The 24,488-nt window shown below is 31.7% G+C and overlaps 1 protein-coding gene across 2 annotated transcripts; it reads left to right on the top strand.

Moving 5' to 3' along the window:
- Window positions 1–13,182: 13,182 nt before the first annotated feature.
- Window positions 13,183–23,737, top strand: LOC135123009 (casein kinase I-like). Of its 2 annotated transcripts, XM_064047505.1 has the most exons (4): window positions 13,183–13,776; window positions 22,982–23,352; window positions 23,410–23,501; window positions 23,645–23,737. In XM_064047505.1, the coding sequence occupies exons 1-4, from the start codon at window positions 13,238–13,240 to the stop codon at window positions 23,648–23,650; spliced, it is 1,008 nt and encodes a 335-aa protein (XP_063903575.1). In that variant the 5' UTR covers window positions 13,183–13,237; the 3' UTR covers window positions 23,651–23,737. The 2 variants fall into 2 exon arrangements, with proteins under 2 accessions (XP_063903575.1, XP_063903576.1); XM_064047506.1 differs by lacking the exon at window positions 23,410–23,501 and having other exon boundaries at window positions 23,645–23,732.
- The last annotated feature ends 751 nt before the right edge of the window (window positions 23,738–24,488 follow it).

Genomic DNA, 24,488 nt, shown 5'->3' with positions numbered 1-24,488 from the left:
GAATACCATTTGCTAATACCAGTTTTATCTTAGCAGTTACTAGCCCCACCCACCTACTACCTGCTAAAATAAAACTGATTTTCGCAAATGAAATACCCTCTAAGAGAGGAGAGGGAGGGTGGGTGGAGCTAGTACCTCTTAAGACGGGGAAATTTAAATAATTTAAAAGAATTTTAGGGATTTTCGTGTTTTATTTTTGGGAAATTCTCAGTCTTAAGAGGTACTAATCCCAGTCACCCGCCGTCACTTTTCTTAAAGGGTATCTCATTTGCCAAAATTAGTTTTATATTAGCAAGTATTAGCCCCACCCGCCCACCCTCTCTTTTCTTAGAGGGTATATCATTTGCCAAATTCAGTTTTATCTTAGCAGTTAGTAGACCCGCCCACCCGCCCTCTCTTTTCTTAAAGGCTATATCATTTGCCAAATTCAGTCTTATCTTAGCACTTACTAACCTCACCCACCCACCCTCCCTCTCTTTGCTTAGAGGGTATATCATTTGCCAAATTCAGTTTTATCTTAGCAGGTAGTAGGCCCGCCCACCCGCCCTCTCTTTTCTTGGAGGGTATCCTATTTGGCAAAATTAGTCTTATCTTAGCACGTACTGATGACTAAAGTATTGTCTCAAACCCTTCCAGAAATTATACACCCCGTATTTTCGGTGCTTTTCAAACTTTTTTTGTTTATTTTTTTTAAGAATTTATTTTTTTGTTAATTTTTGAAATAAAATATTTATCAGTTATATCATGATTTGATTTTTCTTGTTGATGCTGTTCCCTTATGGTCAAAATTCAAAGGGATCATTATGCCCATGCCGAGGGATCATTTTACCTATGGGGATGCCTAAAATGATCCTTTTTTAAGGTCCTGGAAAAACGTTAATAACTTTTTTTATAATTATCGAATCACCAATTGGCTTAGACTGTTACCTAGATAAATCAATGTTCTTACAAATAATGCTACAGTTTTACATGAATAATAATAATTTGTATTTTTTAAAGAATTTCTCCCTTAGGGGGATCATTTTAGGCACCTTTCCCCTACTTTTCTACTAAGCTATATGAGGGGATAGTCGGGATAGCACTCGAGTATGTGCAAAACAAGAGCTCCCCCGCGGTCAGGTCTACCGAGCACAAGACGATGACAAACGTTCGATAAAAAGTAGTGGGGCTTCTAGCTCAGGTCAAGTGAGGTCAAATTGAGCTAGGAGCCCCACTATATAACTGCTTATTCTAATGGGAAACAACGTTATCTTGCTGAACTGAATGAATATGGAAAGTTTTGATGAAAGTCTATAGTCTAGGCATACTATGAAGGTTTCTATAGTGGTATTTGATTATGATTAACATATCCAAAGATTTTACAATTTTCTTGTCTTTATTCATGCAAATCCCTCGACTTTGTCAGGAAGCTGGCAAGACTCTCACATCTCGGTTCTTTACCATAACTGCTGTCTGTGTTGGTGACCATAAACCACTTTTCCTTCACTTGACCTCACCTGAGCAGACCAAACCAGATTTGACTTGATTCGTGCTGGCCAGACCTGACCTGACCTGATCTGATCTGACTCGACCTGACCCGATATTTTTTTATGAAAGGGGAAACCCTCATGGGCACCAGGGACTTAGGTTTGATCATTCCTGGTAGTGCCAGAATTTCTGTCGTCTAAAACCGCTTTCCCGACCAGCTGTTCTCCAATCCCCTGGTACCGCGTTAGCATTATTTCAAGGGGGTGGTTGGTCGCAAGTTTTTTTTCCCATTTCTGTTCTCATTCTAACATGTGTTCGATTATATTGTTACGTTGTAGGGGTGAATAATCGCCGTAGGTTAAAACTCAACAATTTATTTCTTAATAACTCGTATTTACACGGCTAACTATTACAACGATTATGTAGAAACTATTTCCGGCGCAATTGGGCTCTTCTTAACATTCGCTGGATTCGTGGTTCGACTGAATGCCTCTATTCCCGACGGTGGCCTCTATTTAAACCTGTGCGTGCCTCTCGATGGATCCAGAACGCCGCATCGAGAGTTTTCTGGGCCCGCAATCGATACTTCCGGTAGGCCACTCCAAACTTGCCTTTGTGGAATGCCGCACCGACACCGTCAGCAATGATGACCACCCGTCAACGCCGTGCGTACGTCCAGAAAGCTTTAGACGGCCATCTATCCATCTATGACATACAAAGAGATGTTCTGGGTTGTCCGGGTTATTGCAGTAATAACAAGTGTCTTCCTGAGATTTACCTATTCTTTTGGTCTAGCTCCAGAACACTCCATGCCCTATTAGGAACTGAGTAAAATAAAAATTTAATTTTTTGTGCATGAACAAACAGCATATTTTCACATTAGGTATGAGTCTTTTCGTCCAGGAGCCTTTAGTTTCCGCCTTCCATCTTTGTTGCCATCTCCTGATGACCCATCTTTTTTCCTGTTGTTTTGACCTCTGGAACAGGGAATGTCTCTCTTGTGCCAAAAGGTCAAACGGTGGTTCGGAAGCCACCACCTGTACAGTTAATTGCTCATCCCTATACTTCCTCAACCTATATACATCGAATCACACAGGAGATGCATATAACATGATAGCATTGGCAACCCCATTTAGCATAATCTTCCTTGCCCTTATTTCTGGACCTCTTACCCGAGGCATAAGTCTTCCCAAAAAGGCGATCGCTTTTTCGTCACGTATTCCACGTCGGATCCAAAACTGTGGTTTGCACCAGTGATTACCCCGAAATATTTTAGCTTCTTGGCCGGTTTTACTATTACATCTTTGATGTTGAAGCATACTGAATCTCTTTTCCTAGGTGCGCATAGTATCATGACCTCCGTCTTTTGAAGGACTAGCTCCAGCGTCTTCTCTATCATCCAGTCCCGTACGATTTTGAGGGTTCTGTTGGCAAATACTCCAGCTGATGCTGCGTCTGCGACTACCCTTAGTGCGAGGGTGGCTCCCGGAATCTTAAAATTCAACACAACATCATAAAAAATTATCCGCAAAAGGGGGCCTAGAACTGAACCTTGTTGGACTCCTGCCATCATATCGAACACCCTGTCACCGATCCAGATTTTCCTTTTACTGAAATAGCTCATTCTGAATCTTATCAGGTATATAGGGATATTTTTTTTTGAGTGCTGCTGTTATTTCACTAAATGGGATCGTATTAAAACCATTTTTTACACCTCAGGTGATCATTGCACACCATTTTTTTTTACGCCTACTAACTGCTCTCTTCGCCTGATCTGCTCTATTCAACACTTTTTTGATGGCATCCACAGTGGATCTTCCAGGTTTAAACCCGAACTGCTTATGTTTCAATAACTTGCTTATGGAATCTAACAATGTGATCGGCCTAAATGTCGATGGTAAATCTGCCGCCTTGCCAGGTTTGGGTATAGGAACCACCACAAAAATGTTTTCATGCAGCCGAAATTCCTTTTCCTCAACTATATTTGGAGATTTTGGGGTTTGCCGTTTTTCACTTTATTACCAGCAAGTTCGAAGTATCTCTTTGGAAGGTCGGCACCTCTCCAGCAATGTCTGACCCGACCGAACCTAACCTGACCCGATCTGACCTGACCTGACCTGACTCGATCTGACGCGACCTGATCGTAGAGTTCCGACTCCAGGTTGAATAGAGTAACTTACTTTTTCTTCGGGTCGTCGTCTCGTCACGTATTTTCTGATTTCCTATGGTGTATAAACTATGTGAAATATGTGAAGATTCGTTTCCTCTGGACGGATTCATTAGGATCAGCAGATGATGCTTCACTGGGCTCAAAATTCCCGGATAATCTTTCAGGACTCTCACTAATTTATCCTGTAACTAACGTGGTCAATGATAGATTGTAAAGGTCATTATTAAAATTAAAGTTTGTTTTTTGAAGGTTAGAAATGTTAACCGAGATACAAGATTTGTCTCTGTTTTTCTTGGTTCTAAGCAGCTTCAGGTATTTTAAGGTATTCTTCTAGATTGTAGAAGACAACAATGAATGTACCAGTGATTGTTACTATGTGGTAGAATATGAAATTTTAAATGTAGCTATTTTATTTTAAGACTAGAATAGCTGTCACAGGCTTCGCTTGTGTGGATTTCACAATTAGGACACATTGTTTTTCACCCTCTGATAGTTCCCTCCGGGAACCCGTATAGCTTAAATACTCACCTGACTCCCATACAAACTTTGATCCCCTATTTTACCCGCTGAGGGGTGGAATTTCCAAAATTCATTTCTTAGTGGGTGCTTACATTACAAAAGGAACCTGTTGTCCAAATTTTATATTTCTAGCTTTAGTGGTTTGCGTTGCTGACAAATCTTTTTATATGCATGGATTAGTTGATATGTTTGTTTGGTTGCATAAAAACAAGGGGCATAATTAATACGTTTATTTGGTTGCGTAAAAACAGCGAACATTTAATTAACAATTTAAAAAGTAGGTGCTACAAAGACACTAATCCTCGTTAATCTACATCCACGAAGTTGAATCTCTCGTTGTAGACGGCGAACTCTTGGACACAAAATACAAAGAACCTCTAAATTAACTAAATAATAATATATCACGTAGCAAATGTTATTGAAAAAGGTAGATCATACACAGCACAAAAATGAATTCAACAATTTTCAAACAAGAGGCTTATTGTATTCCAAACACATGTTTACCCGTCGATTATAATAATGAAAGCGGCAAATCGAAAATTGTAAGCTTTTTTAAGCCACCTTCAAAACATTTATATTAATCCGGTGTGCAGTTGTTACGCAAAAAAAAACAAACATAACAAACTGGAAGTTTTGTCATCATATAACATTCCAGAGTTTAGTCTAGTATTACAGATAAATAAATTAAAAAAAGAAAAACTATGATGGGTCCTGAAGGGGGTCCATTTTACTGTGACACCCAGACCATAAACTTTTTTCTTTTCTCTCTGAAATTACTACAAGCAGACAAATGACCGTCATTTTTCACGTCGCTCATCGTAAAAATTAGCATGCACTGGGTGATGTCAAGGTTAATTATTAATTAACCTCCCGTTTTTCATTTGGGGTATTTTTAGTATCAAGATCGCCCCATCTTTGACACAAAACTCCCCAGTTTCCTTCCTATCCCAGACCATATACCGGTCCTCACTTTTTTAACCGCTTACAAGCAAAAGTTATGTCGCTGCGTCGCCGTAATTAAACGTTCCTCGTGTTCCCGACAGGAATTAACACGCCGTTTCCTGTAGGAATTAGTGGCGATTCAAGCAGAAAATTTACTGTTGGTACCCCTTGAAATAATGTCTCATCTCCTTAATTAAGACTCCCTGAATTATCGGCGACTCCGGCGCGCTACCAAATTTTATTAAAATACATCAATCAACCGGGGCACATCAAAGGGAATTTATCTCGCGCAACCGAACACGCGAAAGTTGGCAGCGCTGCGGGATAATGGCGCGTAAGAATGTCAAAACGTGCCGACTGTAACCTATTAACATACTGTACAAGTTTACGGTGGGATGGCGCGACGTTGCAGTGCTGCCAACTAATGCACCAGATGAGAGTTCCAGGTGGATTAGAGCCGCATTTGCATCCCCAATTTCATTAATGACAGCTGGTGCAGCAGGAGCTCGATGCAGCCAATATTCGCTTTCGTCATAGCAGTCGCCTTGGATAAACAGAGGACTGCGGAATCGATAGTCTCTTGTTTAAACAGCTCACTGATCTGCATATTTAAGTGTCGTGGCAATATCGCTTTGTTGGACGAAGAAACGGAGCGCTTAAAATGGAGGCAGCGGATGTGACGCTAAATGTGGGAAAAAAAGAATTAATGAAGGGATGTGGACTTGAATGTCTTATTTTAGGTTCGGTTTATGCAACATTAGTACTTATGAACGGTCATCGAAAGATCTGTAGCAATGCCACCTAACAGAAAACTGGTGCCCGAGCCAAGCGCTACTTTTAAATTATAGTCAAATATGTTCACTTAACTTGCGGACGATTTTATGATTTATGAATAACGAATACATGTAAAGTGTGCAAGACTTTTATTTTGATACAATTCACCTTGGAATAGTTTTCCAAGACAGGTTTATACTTCCGCCAGTCGGTGTAACAGGTGTCTTTCATACGAAGTTGCGTTCTTATAAAAAATTCCGCATCCTCCAGCGGCATTTCCTAAGTGGAGCACAATATGAGAAACTTCGTAGCAAATAAAGTTAAGCTTACCCATATAGAAAGTAATAAACACAGTAAGAAAGATGAGTGTTGCGTTTATATTTTACAGTGTTTCCTTTGTGAAGGATTTGTAAAATCTGACAGGGAGTACTTAACTTATGAATTTATCACAGTTTTATTTAAATTGAGTCTTGAAACATATAAATCACACATCTACGTGTTCCTTTTCGACTGTATTGGCTAATCGATTTGTATTTATTTATAAATCAGATGAGTGTACTGTTTCTTATATTATTATGTATGATGTATGTTATAAATAAAATAAAATTAAACATTAGTGAAAATACAGCTCAACAAATTCCACTTCTTTGAAAAATTATAAAAAAATGCTGGAATTATTTTTTCTTATAACTTCCATGAAGTTACAACCAGTGGCGTAAATGACATTCCCGCAGTTTTTTGACTTGAATTTTTCAATTTTTCATTTTTTTTGTCTTTTCAGTTTTTCGATTTGCAATTTTTCGGTTTTTATATCAAATTTTTCAGTTTTGCAATTTTCAAATTTTTGAATTTTTAAACTTCTTGATTTTGCAATTTTTGGACTTAAAATTTCTCGAGTTAATTTTCCAATTTTTCGATTTTTTAATTTTTCATTTCTTCAAATTTTTGATTTGAAATTTTTCAATATTTCACTTTTTCTGTTTCTTCAACTGTTTTGTAACTCTTCGAGTTTTCATTTTCAAATTTTTCAGTTTTTATTTTCCAACTTTTGCATATTTGAGCAGTTTTTAGGTTTTGCCAGTTTGTGTTTCTCGAGTTTTCAATTTTTAATTTTTCACGTTTTCGTGTCGGTTTTTATTTTCTTTATTTTTTTAATTATTCAATGTTTTAGTGTTTCGATTTTAAAACTTTTTGTTTTTTCAGTTATAATTTTTTCAGTTTTTCCTATCTTCAGTTTTTCGATTTGCGGTTTTTAGATTTTTCATTTTTCAAGTTAAAATTTCTCGACTTTCCAGTTTTTGATTTTTCAATTTTTCTGTTTTTTAATCCATCATTTATCGAAATTTTCTATTTGCAATTTTTGGTTTAGGTTTTTTGTTTTTTCTTTTATTTTTACAATTTTTCCATTTTCAATATTTCGATTTTATAATTTTTTTAATTTTCAATTTAAACTTTTTCAATTTTTCCATTTGCGATATTTCAATTTTTCATTTTTTTTTGTTTCTCCAACTTTTAGAATTACCAATTTTTCGAATTAAAATTTCTCGACTTTCAAATTTTTGACTTTTCAATTTTTCTGATTTTTAATCTTTCATTTATTGAAATTTTCGATTAGTATTTTTTCCATTTTCATTGTTTCGATCTTAAATTTTTCCAATTTAAATTTTTTCAATGTTTCAATTTTTCATTTTTTTTTGTTTTTTCAACTTTGAGAATTAGCAATTCTTCGAATTTAAATTTTTCGACTTTCCAATTTTTGATATTTGAATTTTTCTGTTTTTTAATAATTCTTTTATTGAAATTTTCGATTTGCAATTTTTCGTTTCGGTTCTTTGTTTCCTTTATTATTATAATTTTCCTATTTTCAGTGTTTCGATTTTATAAATTTAAAGTTTTTGTTTTAAAATTTTTCAGTTTTCCGATTTTCCAATTTTTGGATATTTGAGTTTTTAGATGTTGCAATTTTTTCTATTTGCGGATTTCAGACTTTTTAATTTTTAGATCTGCAATTTTAAGAGTTTTCAATTTTTTAGATTTTGTGTTTCTCGAGTTTTCAAATTTTATTTTTTAATTTTTTATTTCGGTTTTTCATTTTCTTTTTTTGTAACTATTCGATTTTTCAATGTTTCGGTTTTATTATTTTTTGCTTTTTCAATATCGATGTTTTCAAATTTACGTTTCTTTAGTTTTTCGATTTGCGATTTTTCATTTTTATTTATTTTTTTTTGTTTCTTCAATTTTTAGTAACAATTTTTCGGTTAAAAATTTCTTGAATTTTTTATTTTTTAAATCTTCTGTTCTTTAATCTTTTATTTATTCGAATGTTCTATTTGCTTTTTTTTACAATTTATCCATTTTTCAATGTTCCGATTTTATAATTTTTCGTTTCTCCAATTTTTCGATTTGCAATTTTTCAATTTTTCTCATTTTCTTTGTTTCTTCAATTTTACGATAATATGTAACTCTTCGAGTTTTCATTTTAAATTTTTCGGTTTTACTATCTTCCAACTTTTGGATATTTGAGTTTTTAGATGTCGCAATTTTTTCTATTTGCAGATTTCAGACTTTTTATTTTTTAGATTTCGCAATGTTTTAATTTGTGTTTCTCGAGTTTTCAATTTTTAATTTTTCAGATTTTCATTTCGATTTTCTTTATTTTTTTTTAATTATTCGATTTTTCAGTGTTTCAATTTGATAATAGATTTTGGAATTTATCCATTTGCGATTTCAAGACCTAAACTTTAATTTTTCAATTTGCAATTTTTCCTTCCGGTTTTTATTTTCTTTATTTTCTTGATTTTACAATTTTTCTTTTTTGAATGTGAACATTTTCCAATTTTGGATTTTTCTATTTTTAGGTTTTCACTTTTTCTATTTTTCAATTTCAGATTTCTTAATTTTCCGTTTTTTTCAGTTTCCCGATTTTTTTTTCAATTTTTCATTTTGATTTTTTATTTTCTCAATTTTTTTAATTATTCGATTTTCGATGTTTCAATTTGATATTTTTTTATTTTTCATTATTAATTTTTTTAGTTTTACGTTTCTTCAGTTTTTCGATTTGCGATTTTTTAATTTTTGCTTGTTTCTTCAATTTTTGAATTAACACTTTTTCGATTTAAAATTTCTGGAATTTCAAATTTTTGATTTTTGAATGTTTCTGTTCTTCAATTTTTCATTTATTCAAATTTTTCTTTTCGGTTTTTTGATTTCTTTATTTTTACAAATTTTCCATTTTTCAATGTTCCGATTTTATAATTTTTTGTTTCTTCAATTTCAGTTCTGTCAATTTTTCGATTTGCAATTTTTCAATTTTTAATTTTTTTTGTTTCTTCAATTTTCCAACTTATGAATATTTGAGTTTTCAGATTTAGGAATTTTTCAATTTGCGATGATTTCAAGGCTTGTCAATTCTAATTTGTCAAATTTTTTGATTTGCAATTTTTCGTTTCGGTTTTTATTTTCTTTATTTTTTCGATTTTTCGGTTTTCAGTGCTCTGATTTTACAATTTTCATTTTTCAATGTGAAAATTTTCCATTTTTGGGTTTTTCAATTCCTCGATTTTCACTTTTAGATTTCTTAATTTCCGTTTTTTCAATTCAAGATTTTTCAGTTTCTCGATTTTTTTTTAATTTTTCGTTTCTTCAGTTTTTCAATTTGCAATTTTTCAATTTTTAATTTTTTTTTGTTTTTCAATTTGACAATCTCTCGCTTTTCTAGTTTTCATTTTAAAATTTTTCAGTTTTTAGATTTTCCAACTTTTGGATATTTGAATTTTTAGATGTACTTAGCAATTTTTCGATTTACAATTTTCACAATTTTTAATTTTTTGATTTAGCAATGTTTCAATTTGTGTTTCTCGAGTTTTCAATTTTTAATTTTTCAGTTTTTCGTTTCGGTTTTTTATTTTCTTTATTTTTTAAATTATTCGATTATTCAAGATAATTTTTTATTTTTTCATATTTAATTTTTTCAATTTTACGTTTATTCAGTTTTTCGATTTGCGATTTTTCAATTTTTAATTTTTTCTTGTTTCTTCAATTTTTCCATTTAAAATTTCTCGACTTTCCAATTTTTGATTTTTCAATTTTTCATTGTTTTTGTTTCTTCAATTTTACAATATGTAACTCTACTAGTTTTCATTGTTAATTTTTTCAGTTTTCCAATTTTCCAACATATGAATATTTGAGTTTTCAGATTTTGGAATTTTTCGATTTGCGATGATTTCAAGGCTTTTCAATTCTACTTTTTCAATTCCTCGATTTTCACTTTTTATATTTTTCAATTTAAGATTTTTCAGTTTCTCGATTTTTTTTTCAATTTTTCGTTTCTTCAGTTTATCAATTTGCAATTTTGCATTTTTTTTGTTTCTTCAATTTGACAATGTCTAACTTTTCTAGTTTCCATTTTAAAATTTTTCAGTTTTTAGATTTTCCAACTTTTGGATATTTAAAGTTTTAGATGTAGCAGTTTTTCGATTTACAATGTTCATAATTGTTAATTTTTTGATTTTGCAATGTTTCAACTTGTGTTTCTCGAGTTTTCAATTTTTAATTTTTCAGTTTTTCGTTTCGGTTTTTTATTTTCTTTATTTTTTAAGTTATTCGATTTTTCAAGATAATTTTTTATTTTTTCATATTTAATTTTTTCAGTTTTATGTTTCTTCAGTTTTTCGATTTGCGATTTTCATTTTTTCTTGTTTCTTCAATTTTTGAACCGACAATTTTTCAATTTAAAATTTCTCGGCTTTCCAATTTTTGAATTTTCAATTTTTCTGTGCTTTAATTTTTCAGTCATTCAAATTTTCAACTTGCAATTTTTGGTTTCGTTTTTTTTGTTTTCTTTATTTTTACAAATATTCCATTTTTCAATGTTCCGATATTATATTATAATTTTTTGTTTCTTCAATTTCAATTCTGTCAATTTTTCGATTCGCAATTTTTTGTTTTTGTATTTATTGCCTTTATTTTGAGAATTTTTCCATTTTTAAATGTTCCTATTTTTCGTTTCTTCAATTTTTTTTGTTTCTTCAATTTTAGGATATGAACTCTTCTAGTTTTCATTTTAATTTTTTCAGTTTTCCGATTTTCCATCTTGCGGATATTTGAGTTTTTAGATTTCGAAATTTTTCGATTTGCAATTTCAAAACTTTTCAATTTTTAGTTTTTCAAGTTTTCGACTATCAAATTTTCGTTAGGTTTTTATTTTTTTTTTCGATTTTTGGGTTTTTCAATATTCTGATTTTACAATGTTCTTTTTTCAATGTAAAATTTTTCAATTTTTGGAGTTTTCAGTTCTTGGGTTTTCAGTTTTTCTATTCTTCAATTTTACATTTTTTAATTTTTCATTTTTTCAATTCAAGACTTTTCAGTTTCTTCAATTTGATGATGTTTAGCTTCTAGTTTTCATTTATAATTATTTCAGTTTTCTAATTTTCAATTTGAAATTTTTCGTTCCGGTTTTTTTTTTCTGTATTTTTTCAGTTTTTCAGTTTTTCAATCTTCTAGTTTTGCAGGTTTTTCTTTTTTTCAATTTTAGGTTTTTTAGATTTGTGTTTTTTCAATTTCTCGATTTTTTTATCAATTTTTTGTTTTTCCAATTTGTCATTTTTCGTTTCTGTTTTTATTTTCTTTGTTTTTTCAATATCTCGGTTTTTCAATGTTCTAATTTTACAATCTTGCTTTTTTCAATATAAAATTTTTCGATTTTTGGATTTTCCAATTCTTCGGTTTTCAGTTTATCTATTTTTCAATTTTAATTTCTTTAAATTTTCATTTTTTAAATTTACGGTTTTTCAGTTTTTCCTTTCTTCAATTTTTGATTTCCAATTTCTCTAGTTTTTATTCTAAATATGTAATAATAATTATAATTTTTAAAATTTTTCATTTCTTCAATTTTATAATTTTAGAATTTTTCCATTTTTCAGTTATTGTATTTTAAAACTTTCCTTTAATCGATTTTTCAATTTTTCGACTTTGTAGTTTTCTTTTTTAATTTCATCCGTTTTTCGTCTTTCCAATTTTTCGATTCATCAATTTTTTCGATTTTTAAATTCGATTTGCAATTTTCCGATTTTCCACTTTTCCATTTTACAAAAACGAAAAAGTACAAAATGAAAACTTTGAAAAATCTAAAAAGTAGAAGTCAAGGACTTGAAAAATTGAAGAAACGAAAAATTGAAAAATTGAAACCATAAAAATTAAGAAACTTAAAAATCGAAAAGTGCAATATCGAAAAAACGAAATATTGTAAAATCGAAATAAAAAAAATTCAAAATTTGAAAAATCGAGGAACTGAAAAACTGAATAAACGAAAAATTATAAAATCGACAGCAACATTGAAAAAATAAAGGAAAGGAAAAAACGAAAAATTGTGATATAAAATCACGAAAATGAAATTAAAAAATTGAGAAAATGCAAAAAAATATTGATTTATAATTTTTTTGTTATTGAGCTTCTTTCTATTACTATAAACAAGTTAAAAGAGTATGTTTTCGTAACATAATTCGTTCGAATCACAGACAGTGGCGCAGTATGGGTGATTAAAGTATGACACAAAACAATCATATTTCTGTTTCCCAAGTAAAACTACATTTTCGCAAAAATTCAATTCTACTATCACTAAAAGATAATTAATTTTTAATTTTATCAGTTTTTTTATGTTGTAAGTTTCAAGAAACAAATTTAACATTAAAAGTGCATAACAATATAAACTTTTACAATATAAACTCGAGCCATCCATCCACCGCTATATCATCTTTTAAAATTTGCAACTAAATGTAATTTCCGCGTCTCTCAACTTCTCTTATAAATTCATTCGGCGAAATGTACAAACTAAAGTTGATTAAGAACTTCGCTGTGACACTAATCCATAAAACATTATTCCTGACGCAATAGAGATGGTATAACAGTAAAGTTTAGCAACGAGACAATCAATCAATGTTTCAGACGTTATCTTGAATCGTTACGAGCTGGCGTTTAGGAATTCAAGGCAATCAACTGCTTGTAAAAGAAGCGAAGAGATAATAGAATAAGTGTTTTATGTTACAACGTTTTACAACCTAATGACTCGAAGCTCCATCCGAAGATAAAAACAAACAATAAAAACAACAGTAAAACCGGAAACGATAAGTTCCGTTTTTGAGCGACTGACCAAATCAGGAAACTCACACTGAAGTAACATGAAGTAACATGTGAGGTTAGAATCCGCCTCGAAACCGTCACCCATTCCGTCGTCGCAGTGACTTTTCGTGCCTATTTTCTCAAGTTTGCTCGCCTGCCGTCCTCCGTTTGACTGGACCGTCAAAGTCACCTTTCAGGTCCCGTCAAAATTTCCGTCTAGTTGCAATGTTGTAATGTGAATCCAGGATGCAGTCCCGCCAAAACTCCAGTTCCGGGCTTTTGATGGTCGGCCCCAACTTCCGCGTGGGCAAAAAAATTGGAAGTGGCAATTTTGGGGAACTACGTCTGGGCAAAAACCTCTACAACAACGAACACGTGGCGATCAAACTGGAGCCGATCAAGACCAAAGCGCCGCAGCTCCATCTGGAGTACCGCTTTTACAAGATACTCGGCACCAACGAGGGCATACCTAAGGTGTACCATCTGGGGACTTGCGGGGGTCGATATAACGCGATGGTGATGGAATTGTTGGGTCCTAGTCTGGAAGATTTGTTCACGTTGTGCAATAGGAGGTTTCGGTTGAAGACTGTGTTGATGATAGCGGATCAGTTGTTGACTAGGATAGAGTATGTGCATAGCAAGAGGTTGATTTTTAGGGACATTAAGCCGGAGAATTTTTTGTTGGGGAGGACGAAGACGAAGAAGGAGAAGATTATACACATTATTGATTTTGGGTTGGCGAAGGAGTATTTGGATGAGAATACGAACAGGCATATACCATACAGGTGAGGGAGGTTTTCTGTGAAAGATCTAACGGAGAAATTAGCTCTTAGTTGAATTTCGAAGATGTTTGTTTACTTTTTTTTTATTAGTTGTCCACAGTATCTAAGAGATATAATGATGACAGGCAAGATTTCTTATAGCCGGTACTGCCAATTACGTTGTCGGTTGGTCTGATAGCTTACAAATGTACTGAACTTACATGAACCTGTACAACATATTCCAAAGAAATAGTGTTACTTCAATTTTGTCAAATATTCTTTTTCCAACAACTCCTGACATCTCCTTTAGAAGTATTCAAAGTGATACTATAGACCCGGATAAGCATAGAAACAAGTCGTCGCCTGAGAACTTGTTTGATTTACAGACCAGAGCGCGCTCAGGCCAATGTCGACCCTAAGCGTTCAAAATTTCTTTGTGTATTTTAATGTTTTAGATAATATTGTGTTCTACTTTGTATTAATTTTTACATATTATTATTAGTGACGATTTTTGTAGCTATTTTCCATACATTGCATGATATAAGCATTGGGAAGACTTTCAGCAGTAACGCAACATGCCTAAAACGCCCTCAGTGAACGAAAAACTGAAAAATAGAAAAGTTGAATTATCGAAGAATAAAAAATTTTTAAAATCAAAAAATTGATACAGCCAGAAATTGAAAACTTCCTAAAACTGATAATGTTGAAAAAAACTGAGAAATCGAAAACAGAAAAATAAGAAAATAGAGAAATCGAGTAGCTGAAAAGTCGAAAAACTGATAAAAACGAAATAGGTCAAAACAAAAAAATCGAAAAGTTAAAAACCGTTAAACGAAGAAGTTGAACAATCAAAGCATTGAAACGTCCGAATCTCGATAAATCGAGAAATCAAAATATTGAAAAATGGAAAAATTTTAAAAAAGAAAAATTGGAAAATCGAAAATTTAAAAATTCGGAAAATTAAAACATTGAAATATGGAAGAACTGAAAACTCGAGAAATCGTAAAATCCAGAATTTTAAAAATTGAAAAATTAAAATATTGAAAAGTTGAAAAATCGAGAAATCTAAAAATTGAAAAGTTGAAATATACTTTAAAAATCGAAAAATCAAGATGGCGAAAATGATCGAGAAATTGACGAATCGAAAAGTCGAGAAAAATTGATAAATTGAGAAACTGAACAATCAAAACATCGAAATGTCCGAATCTCAATAAATCGAGACATCAAAAATTTGAAAAATTGAAATCTCGAGAAAGCGAAAAATCCAAAAGTTTAAATCTTGAAAAATTAATTATATTTATAGTTTAAAAAATATGAAATTGAAAATCCAAAATGTACAAAATCGAGGAAACAGAAAATCCAGAAGCCAAAAATTCGAAAATTCGAAATACTGTATCAATATCTCAAAATTGAAATATTGAAAAATTAAAAAATATATGGAAAATTGAAGAAACGAAAAATTATAAAAATCCCAAAACTGGAAAAAAATGAGAAAAAAAAATTGGAAAATCGAAAATTTAAAAATTCTGAAAATTAAAACATTGAAATATAGAAGAACTGAAAACTCGAAAAATCGCAAAATCCAGAATTTTATAAATCGAAAAATTAAAATATTGAAAAGTTGAAAAATCGAGAAATCTAAAAATTGAAAAGTTGGAATATACTTTAAAAATCGAAAAATCAAGATGGCAAAAAATGGAAACAAAAAAATCGTAAAACCGCAAAATTGGAAAACAAAAATCTTGAAGAACTGAAAAATGGAAAAATCGAAAAATCTAGAATTTAAAGCATTGAAAAATTAAAATATCGAAAAATTGAAAAATCGAGAAATACAAATTCGGATAACCAAAATTTAGAAATCTAAATACTGCAAAATCGTAAAATCGAAAAACTGAAACTCCAAAATTTAAAAAATTAAAAAATTAAAAAATCGGATAACTAAATAATCGAAACATAGAAAAATTCAAAAACTGAGACATCGCGAAATTAAAAAATCAATGGATCGAGAACTAGAGAAATCGAAAAGTCGAGAAGTCGAAAAATTGAGAAACCGGAATAGGCTGAAATCGAAAAATCGAGAAGGTAAAAATTGAAAAATCAAAAAACCGAGAAATCGAAAAAAAGAAACATGGTAAAATTCAAAAACTGGGACGTCGAGAAATAGACTAGTCGCGGTTTCTCAAATTTTCGACTTCCCAACTTTTCGACTTCTCTAGTTCTCGATCCATTGATTTTTTAATTTCTCGATGTCTCAGTTTTTGAATTTTTCGGTGTTTCGATTTTTCAATTTTTTCCCTTTACTTCCAACTTTTCAATGTTTCGATTATTTAGTTATCCAATTTTTCAATTTTTCAATTTTTTCAATTTTTGGGTTTCAGTTTCTGGATTTTGCGATTTTTCAGTCTTTCGATTTCTAAATTTTAGGTCTCCGAATTTGTATTTCTCGATTTTCCAATTTTTCGATATTTCTATTTTTCAAGTTTTCGAGTTTTCAATTTTGTGGTTTTATGATTTTTTTATATTTCCATTTTTTGCCATCTTGATTTTTCGATTTTTAAAGTATATTTCAACTTATCAATTTTTAGATTTCTCGATTTTTGAACTTTTCAATATTTTAATTTTTCAATTTTTAAATTTTGGATTTTGCGGTTTCTCTATAAATTTTTCGACTGTTTTATACTTCGATTTCTCAATTTTTCAATTTTTCGATATCTTAATTTTTCAAGATTTAAAATTCTGGATTTTTCGTTTTCTCGAGCTTTCAGTTTTTCAAAGTTTTGTTGTATCAATTTATCGAGATTCAGATATTTCGATGTTTTGATTGTTCAATTTCTCGATTTATCAATTTTTCTCGACTTTCGACTCGTCTAATTCTCGACGTCGATTTCCGGTTTTTTGATTTTTCAATGCTTTAAATTTTTTCGATTGTTCCATTTCTCAGTTCTTGAAAATTTCAATTTTTCAATTGTTCGAGTTTTCAATTTTGCGACTTTACGATTTTTTTATATTTTTTCTCGATTTTATCCAGAATTTTAAATCTTGAAAAATTAAGATATCGAAAATTTGAAACATTGAGAAATCGAAGTATAAAATAGTCTAAAAATTGAAAAATTTATAGTTTAAAAAACGAAAAATTGAAAATTCAAATTGTACAAAATCGAGAAATCAAAAAATCCAGAAGCCAAAAATTCGAAAATTCGAAGAATCTAAATACTGAACTATCTCAAAATAGATATATTGAAAAATTAAAAAATATATGGAAAATTGAAGATTCGAAAAATTGTAAAAATCCCAAAACTGGAAAAAATATCCAAGGATTGAGAGAAAAACATTGGAAAATCGAAAATTTAAAAATTCGGAAAATTAAAACATTGAAATATAGAAGAACTGAAAACTTGAGAAATAGCAAAATCTAGAATTTAGAAATTGAAAAATTAAAATATTGAAAAGTTGAAAAATCGAGAAAAAATATAAAAAAATCGTAAAACCGCAAAATTAAAAACTTGAAAATTTGAAAAATAGAAATATTGAACAAACGAAAAATGGAAAAATCGAAAAATCTAAAATTTAAAGCATTGAAAAATGAAAATATCGAATAATTGAAAAATCCAGAAATACAAATTCGGATACCTAAAATTTAGAAATCGAAAGACTGAAAAATCGCAAAATCGGGAAACTGAAACCCCAAAATTTAAAAAATTGAAAAATTGGATGACTAAATAATTGAAACATCGAAAAATTGAAAAACTGAGATATCGAGAAATTAAAAAATCAATGGATCGAGAACTAAAGAAGTTGAAAAGTCGAAAAGTCCAGAAGTCGAAAAATTGAGAAACCGAAATAGGCGAAAATCGAAAAGTTAAAAATTGAAAAATTGGTAAATCGAAAAATGTGGAATTTAAAACATTGACAAATATTGAAAAATTGAAGAATCAAAAAATCGAAACTCCAAAATTTAAAAGTTGAAAAATTGAAACATCGCTTTACTGAAAAATCGAAAAATCGAAAAGCCGAAAAGTAAAAATCAAAAAACCGAGAAATCGAAAAATCGAAACATCGAAAAATTCAAAAACCGGGACATCAAGAAATCGAAAAATCAAATGATCGAGAAATAGACCAGTCGAAAATTCGAGCAAAATTGATAAATCGAGAAATTGAACAATCAAAACATTGAAATGTCCGAATCTCGATAAATCGAGACATCAAAAACTTTAAAAATGGAAAGTAAGCTCAAAAAGACGAAACATCCAGAATTTTAAAACTTGAAAAATTAAGATATTGTCACGTGCCCCCAAAAATCTTCAAAAAAAGAACCCACACTCCGAAAAAATAAAACTTCAAAAATTTTAGAAAAAAACTTAAGATCTATTTATTTGAAATAACCGAAATAAATTTACAAAAAAAGGAACTACTCACCTACTACTCGTGTTGTCGCCGTGGGCCACCACACACACTATGCCTTCCGGAGCTCCGGCACGAGCCCAGGAAGACTCCCTCGTGCTGAGCTTGCAAAATCACGGTTCATCAATCTATGGCAAGCTCAGCATTATGGTCTCCCCGGTCTCCCGCCGTAACTCGCGGCTGGGCCATTTCCCGAAGAGAGGAATGTCGAAACTTTAAAACTCAAAATATCTAATGTGACAATATCGAAAAGTTGAAAAATTGAAAAATCGAAGTATAAAACAGTCGAAAAATTGAAAAATTTATAGTTTAAAAAACGAAAAACTGAAAATTCAAAATGTACAAAATCGAGGAATCAAAATATCCAGAAGCCAAAAATTAAAATTGAAATGTAAAATTAAAATATATATATATAGAAAAATGAAGAATCGAAAAATTTTAAAAATTCCAAAACTGGAAAAAATATCCAAAAATAAAAAAAAAATGGGAAAATCGAAAATTTAAAAATTCGGAAGATTGAATAAGTGAAATATAGAACTGAAAACTCGAGCAACTGAAAAATATAGAAAGTGGAAGAATCGAAATACTGAAAAATCCCAAAGACGAAATATCGAAAAATTGAAAAATAGAAGAAAAATTGAAGAATCGAAAAATTCAAAAATCCCAGAATAATAAAAAATCGAGAAATTGAAAATCTGAAGAATGAAGAAATTGAGAAAGCCCAAAATTGAAATATTGAAAAATTGAGAAATCGAAACTCCAAAATTTAAAAGTTGAAAAATTGAAACAAAGCCCAATATTGAAGAAAAAAATTTGAACCCGTATTCATAAACCACAAGTTCAGGACTATGCTACTTTTTAACATTTAAATAAAATTTATTCGACCAACTTACAAACATGACATCATCAATTTCTGGGGGGTATGAACTGATAAATTTTGACTAACGATTTAACGTGCTTCCAACTGTAAAATGTTGTTGATTTTTTTTCCAAAAATCTGAATGCTTAAGGTAAAAACTCAACACGGATTCATAAAGCATAAACGGAATAACATTAACTATTGTAAAATTTCGAAATTACGTCATTTCATTGTTGGTGGGGATGAAAAGATAAATTTTGGTGAGCGTTTTACCATTTGATACTTAATACAATTTGAAATGTAATTTTTTTCATTCGGGAACATTATGTATTAAATCGTTAAGATGTTCACTTATTCGTTAGAAATGTGTATCAGTTAGATCAGCTCTAACTAAAGTCGGCTTATACATCAAATTGCTTAAAGTCGATATTGGCCTGAGTGCGCTCTGATCTGTAGATCAAACAAGTTCTCAGGCGACGAAATGTCAAATCATATAACCACGAAAACGAACGAAGTTGTCCAATTTTTGCCGAATTTGACATTAGATTCTGATAATTAATTATTATTATTACCCAACAGATAGGGTGATTTTTTAAATTTCTGCTCTAGTTAACCATGACGCTTACGTCAGCGGTGAAATTAGAGTTACTGAGGTAAGCATCATGGGTAGTTAGTGCAGAATTTTAAAAAATCGCTCGATTTTACATAATAAAACAATGACATAACTTAAGATAAAACGCTAAGTAATAGAAAAGCAAAGAATAAAATATACAATGTGTGAGATTTAGTTGGTAAATTTAAAACTTAATGTAACAAGTAAAATACCGCGCGCTTCTCGATATCTCATTAATTATCACAAATACAAAAGTCCACAGATTAAAGTTTTATGGACCTTTGAAGACCATACACTAAAATTATCTTCAACTATAGGTATAGGGTGTTCTATTTTTAGGCGTAAGACACAACTTAGTATATGTATTTTCACATATTCTGACTGATTTTTCTTTAGGTTTTATAAGATAACCATTGTTTACTTTTGAAATTCTGATGCGACGTTGCCACGTTATTCCAATTTTATTTAAATTTTTTAGCACAGAAAAAATTAAAAATATGTGTTACAATATTTTGTAGAGAGCTTTCGTCCGTCCGTCCGTCTGTCTGTCTTCCGTCTATTCAAATTTATATTAGATAGATATTTTCCGAACTCTGTTAGGAATATCGTGTGGATGGTAGAAAGCTAACCAAAATTTGGACAGTCATTCCACCAACAAACACTAGGATGACCTCTAAAATTTGCATTAGTAAATGTTATTCAAGTTTTATAAAATCACATACTCATACAAGTGTGATTTATGAATCTATCTTGAGTTTTTACCCTAGATATCCAGATTTTTGGAAAAATATTTAACAGTTTAACTTTGAATTCTATTCGTACGAACGCTCTGAAATCTTGTACGCATTGGAAAGTCCCCCCCCCCCTCCCGAAAAATTGATTGCGTCATTTCAGTTTCTTTTCTTTAAATTTAATAAAATAACAGATTCAACTGCATTTATGAATCCGTGTTGACCCTAGACAGTTTTATAATTTTACTTTGAAACTGTAAAACCAAATGCAGTGAAATTTACGAGTGGTTACATTAGCCATCCACTTTTTTGGGAAAAAATTCATTAATTAATTAGTCCTCTCTTCTGGCTTGAGGAGACAACATCAATCAAATTTCTTTTTTTTAACACAAATACCGTCGCTAAACGTGCTAATAGTCAGATTTTTTCAAAGTATAAACATAAAGAGTCTAAGTTAAGCATGTACTGAGAAATTGAGAATAAATTGTTCTCATTAGTTGTCTGCTTTAAATATTTCATATTGTCGAGATTTGTGCGGACAGAAAACACAAATCAAAATTGGCAACACTGCTGGACTACAATGGAAATTTATCGTAAACAAATGTATATATATATGTATAAAATATAGTTCAATCAATTTTTCATAGCTAATAGATGTCGTAATAAAACAGATATGAATTTTTAACTCTCCTGGCATTAATATTTGCCTGCTTTGGCTTATTTTCATATTCGTTGCATAGCACTAAAATATTTTATGTGAATTCGGTTTTTGCATTGTTTATAATTCCTTTATCGTTAAAATCTATAACTCAGTTTTAAAACAAAACTATGCTGTAACACATATGTTATATTATAAAAATTGGTAACGAATATTGATGAGTAAACCCCAAATTTAAAAAAAGTTCTAATAAAAGTCTTCTCGTTTCTGAGATAAAAATCATTTTAATTTTCTCAAAAGTTGTTGTGCGCCACTGGATTAAATTGACTAAAAAAATAGTTCTTTAGTAGTTAAGCAACAGCTGAATTGGATTCTTTCAGATAAAAATGGCAAATTATACTAATGCTGAAATGGCAGACACAGATATAGTTTTTATGTACGGGAAGGCGGAAGGTCTCATTACTCTCACTCAACGCGCTTTTTTGGTTCTTTATCTAAAATTTCAAGTTGCTGAATTTAAACGTTCGGCGAGTATTGGAAGATTGTTCCGCTAATGTTTGCTTTCTGTTTCATATTCATTAATTGCGTTACAACTGTATTCATTCTGCTTAATTCTGAACTCCAAAAGCTGCTTATTTTGCGCCATATAAACCGTGTCGCAGTTGTTACATTTAATTTTATACATGCCGTTATTTGGTGTCAGGGGCGAATCTTGGTATTTTATGTTTTATAATTTAAACTTACTTCTTATTGAACCTTTTTTTCATTAAAAAGTCTAAAAATAAAAATACTTTTAATTGTAGTCTTAAATAAATGACTTCTATCAGACGGTGCCACTGGATATTTTCAATAATTCACGGCCACTGCATAATCTTCCACCTCACGACGTCGAGACACTCTGTATTTAAAAACTTTCTTGTTCAAGTCATCAAAATTTTATAAAACCTTAACAGAAATTTTCATAAACGCTTCGTTAATCCGACGTTTTAGCTTAGTAATTGAAAAATAATTAAAGGAACTTCGTAAACATTTAATTATTCTAAAATTTCGTAACTGTTCTTTAATAGATTCGAGAAAAAACTTTACTCAGGCAGTAATGTTTGTCTACGAAATATGGTTTCAATGTATTTATAAAAAATTGCTGTAATAACGTCAGAATAAACGAAGATTCTTTTTTTATTGATTGAACTTAATTTCGTGTTAAAAAGCAGCTGCACTACAATGGAAACACCAGCGAACGACAATAAACCCCTCAAAGTTTTAATTTGGAATTAACAACAAACTCCCTTGTGTTTACCTTTTGTATTTATCCTATTTTTTCAATACCGGCAACTGTTGTCATAAATAACACGTCAACAGCCTGTTTATTGCTGTCTTTATTTTCGCTTCACTGGTAAATTTAACAAGAAAATACATTTTTAAAGGTTAACTGATTAATCTGTGATTAAAAATACTTACCAATTTTATCCACCAGGGCAAACATTATCGTCATAAGTCAACCAGTCAGACTCACGCAACAAGGTACAAAAATAGCACAATTCGTGAATTCAGGGTCCTTTTGACGAATTGGCAGCATCGGCGCGAAATCTCGGTGTAGTTTTGGGTACTCAACTATACAGGGTGATTTCGAAATATATGCAAGAATTTTAACCACGGCATCACGTACCGTAGTAGTGTGGAAACATAGAAAAAACAAGTTAAAAATCGAATGGGGCAAAACCCCCATGAACCCCCGGAGACGAAGCCACTGATCCACCTTTTAAAGAGTAGGTGGAAAAACGGTCGAACAAAAACGATGTAAACTCTCTCCGTTTCAACTAAAAGTAAAACCCACTTTTTGCTGGTTATCATTCGTTCATTCATGCGTTCGTTAAAGGTCAGTGTTTTTATTGCACACATTTCAAAATCACTCTGTATAAATCAATTTTTGCCACTGTACATCATCAACTTTAAGCCCTTTGACCCAGAGAGCACAAGTCCCTAACCGGTACCGCCCGCTACATGAGCATCAACACCCACCTCGGCCGTGAGCAGTCCCGTCGCGACGACCTCGAAGCCATCGGGCACATGTTCATGTACTTTTTGCGCGGCTCTCTGCCTTGGCAGGGCCTCAAAGCCGACACTCTGAAAGAGCGCTACCAGAAGATCGGCGAGACGAAGCGAACCACCCCCATAGAGACCCTCTGCGAGGGCCACCCCGAGGAAATGGCGACCTACTTGCGTTACGTGCGTCGATTAGACTTTTTCGAAACTCCGGACTACGAATACTTGAAAAAAATGTTTAAAGATTTGTACAAGGAGAAAGGCTACCAAGACGATGGAATCTTCGACTGGTCAGGTAACTCGCGAGTCATGTCACTGCTGGACTTATTGACGCTTTTCTCACCCCAAACAGACCGGTTAATTTGGTTAAGTGGCCGAGAAAGGAAGTTCAGTGACACAAAATATTATTTCAGCAAGCATATTACTCCCAGCGCTACGAGTGATGTAAGTAGACCGTGATCCGGAGAACTCAAAGCTGGTTCGGGCTGTACAGCAAGTATTCATTTTTGCATCGCGGTGCAAAAATATGCTTGCTGGAATCTTGCGATCGGGGCGAGGAGGTGTAACTCACCGGTGGTCTGTTGCAGGGTTGACTCCACCGTCGGCGACCGCTCTTGTCAAAGAATGAAACTAAAAGACATTGTGTAGCAGTTGTATTGAGTAAATGACCTAAGGCTAACACTTGGTTCTTTTCTTTACGAGATCTTGCATTGTTAGACAACGAAAAGAAGCGGCGTGATGAATACTAAAACTCCACTGATCTTGCATTTAAAAGTCTTTCTTTAAACAAGTTAAGAGCTGACACATTAAAAAGGAACAAAATGCTGGTTTGTATACAGATTCACACGTCGCGCTCACCTTTTGGTCTGGAATTCTTCTAATATCTCTCATTTCCTTCGTACTAATAAAGTGAATTTGTAGTCGAACAGTCCAATGGGTTCTTGGATTTTATTAAACACAACAAAAAATATGTAACCAACTAGGAAAAAGTTAGTTGTAAAAGTTTAACATTCATTTAGTTTATTTGATGTCTAATGCTTATATTTATTTCCTATAAAATTTCAAGACAGCTGTGGAACTCTTCGGAAGCCATCTTGAAGCGACCTGTTTAATAGACAAATTGGTGCTTGGCGAGGATCTTCCAGAAACTAAAAAGTTTATATGAATTTGCGTCAATTTACTATCTAATATTTCAGTTTGGTCTTTTGATCTTTTCAAAACTACCATTGGAAATTCTATCCGGAATTATTCCGTTTAAGAGTCCCCTCTTTCGACTTAATTTTTTATCGTTTGTTAAGCTGTTTGTAGAGTGAGAATAAAGGTGCATTTAACGTTTATTTAAATACGTTTAAAGTCAAAAAAATGACAGAAAATAGAGCTTGAGTGTTTTTAAGTAGAGCCCACATTTGAAGAAGATTCAACTAACCGTTT

This window comes from Zophobas morio, unplaced genomic scaffold (genome assembly GCF_036711695.1).
Source record: "Zophobas morio isolate AGI-343-1 ecotype UQ-CSIRO unplaced genomic scaffold, CSIRO_AGI_Zmor_V1 ptg000006l, whole genome shotgun sequence".
Taxonomy (NCBI): Eukaryota; Metazoa; Arthropoda; class Insecta; order Coleoptera; family Tenebrionidae; genus Zophobas; species Zophobas morio.
Note: the sequence above shows the minus strand (reverse complement) of the source record. Positions and strands in the feature narration are given on the sequence as shown.

Coding starts and splice junctions, on each gene's coding strand:
- LOC135123009 (XM_064047505.1), top strand. CDS start 13,238: ATGCAGTCCCGCCAAAACTCCAGTTCCGGGCTTTTGATGGTCGGCCCC. Junction 13,777..22,981: donor AACAGGCATATACCATACAG/GTGAGGGAGGTT, acceptor CCTTTGACCCAG/AGAGCACAAGTCCCTAACCG. Junction 23,353..23,409: donor TGGAATCTTCGACTGGTCAG/GTAACTCGCGAG, acceptor CACCCCAAACAG/ACCGGTTAATTTGGTTAAGT.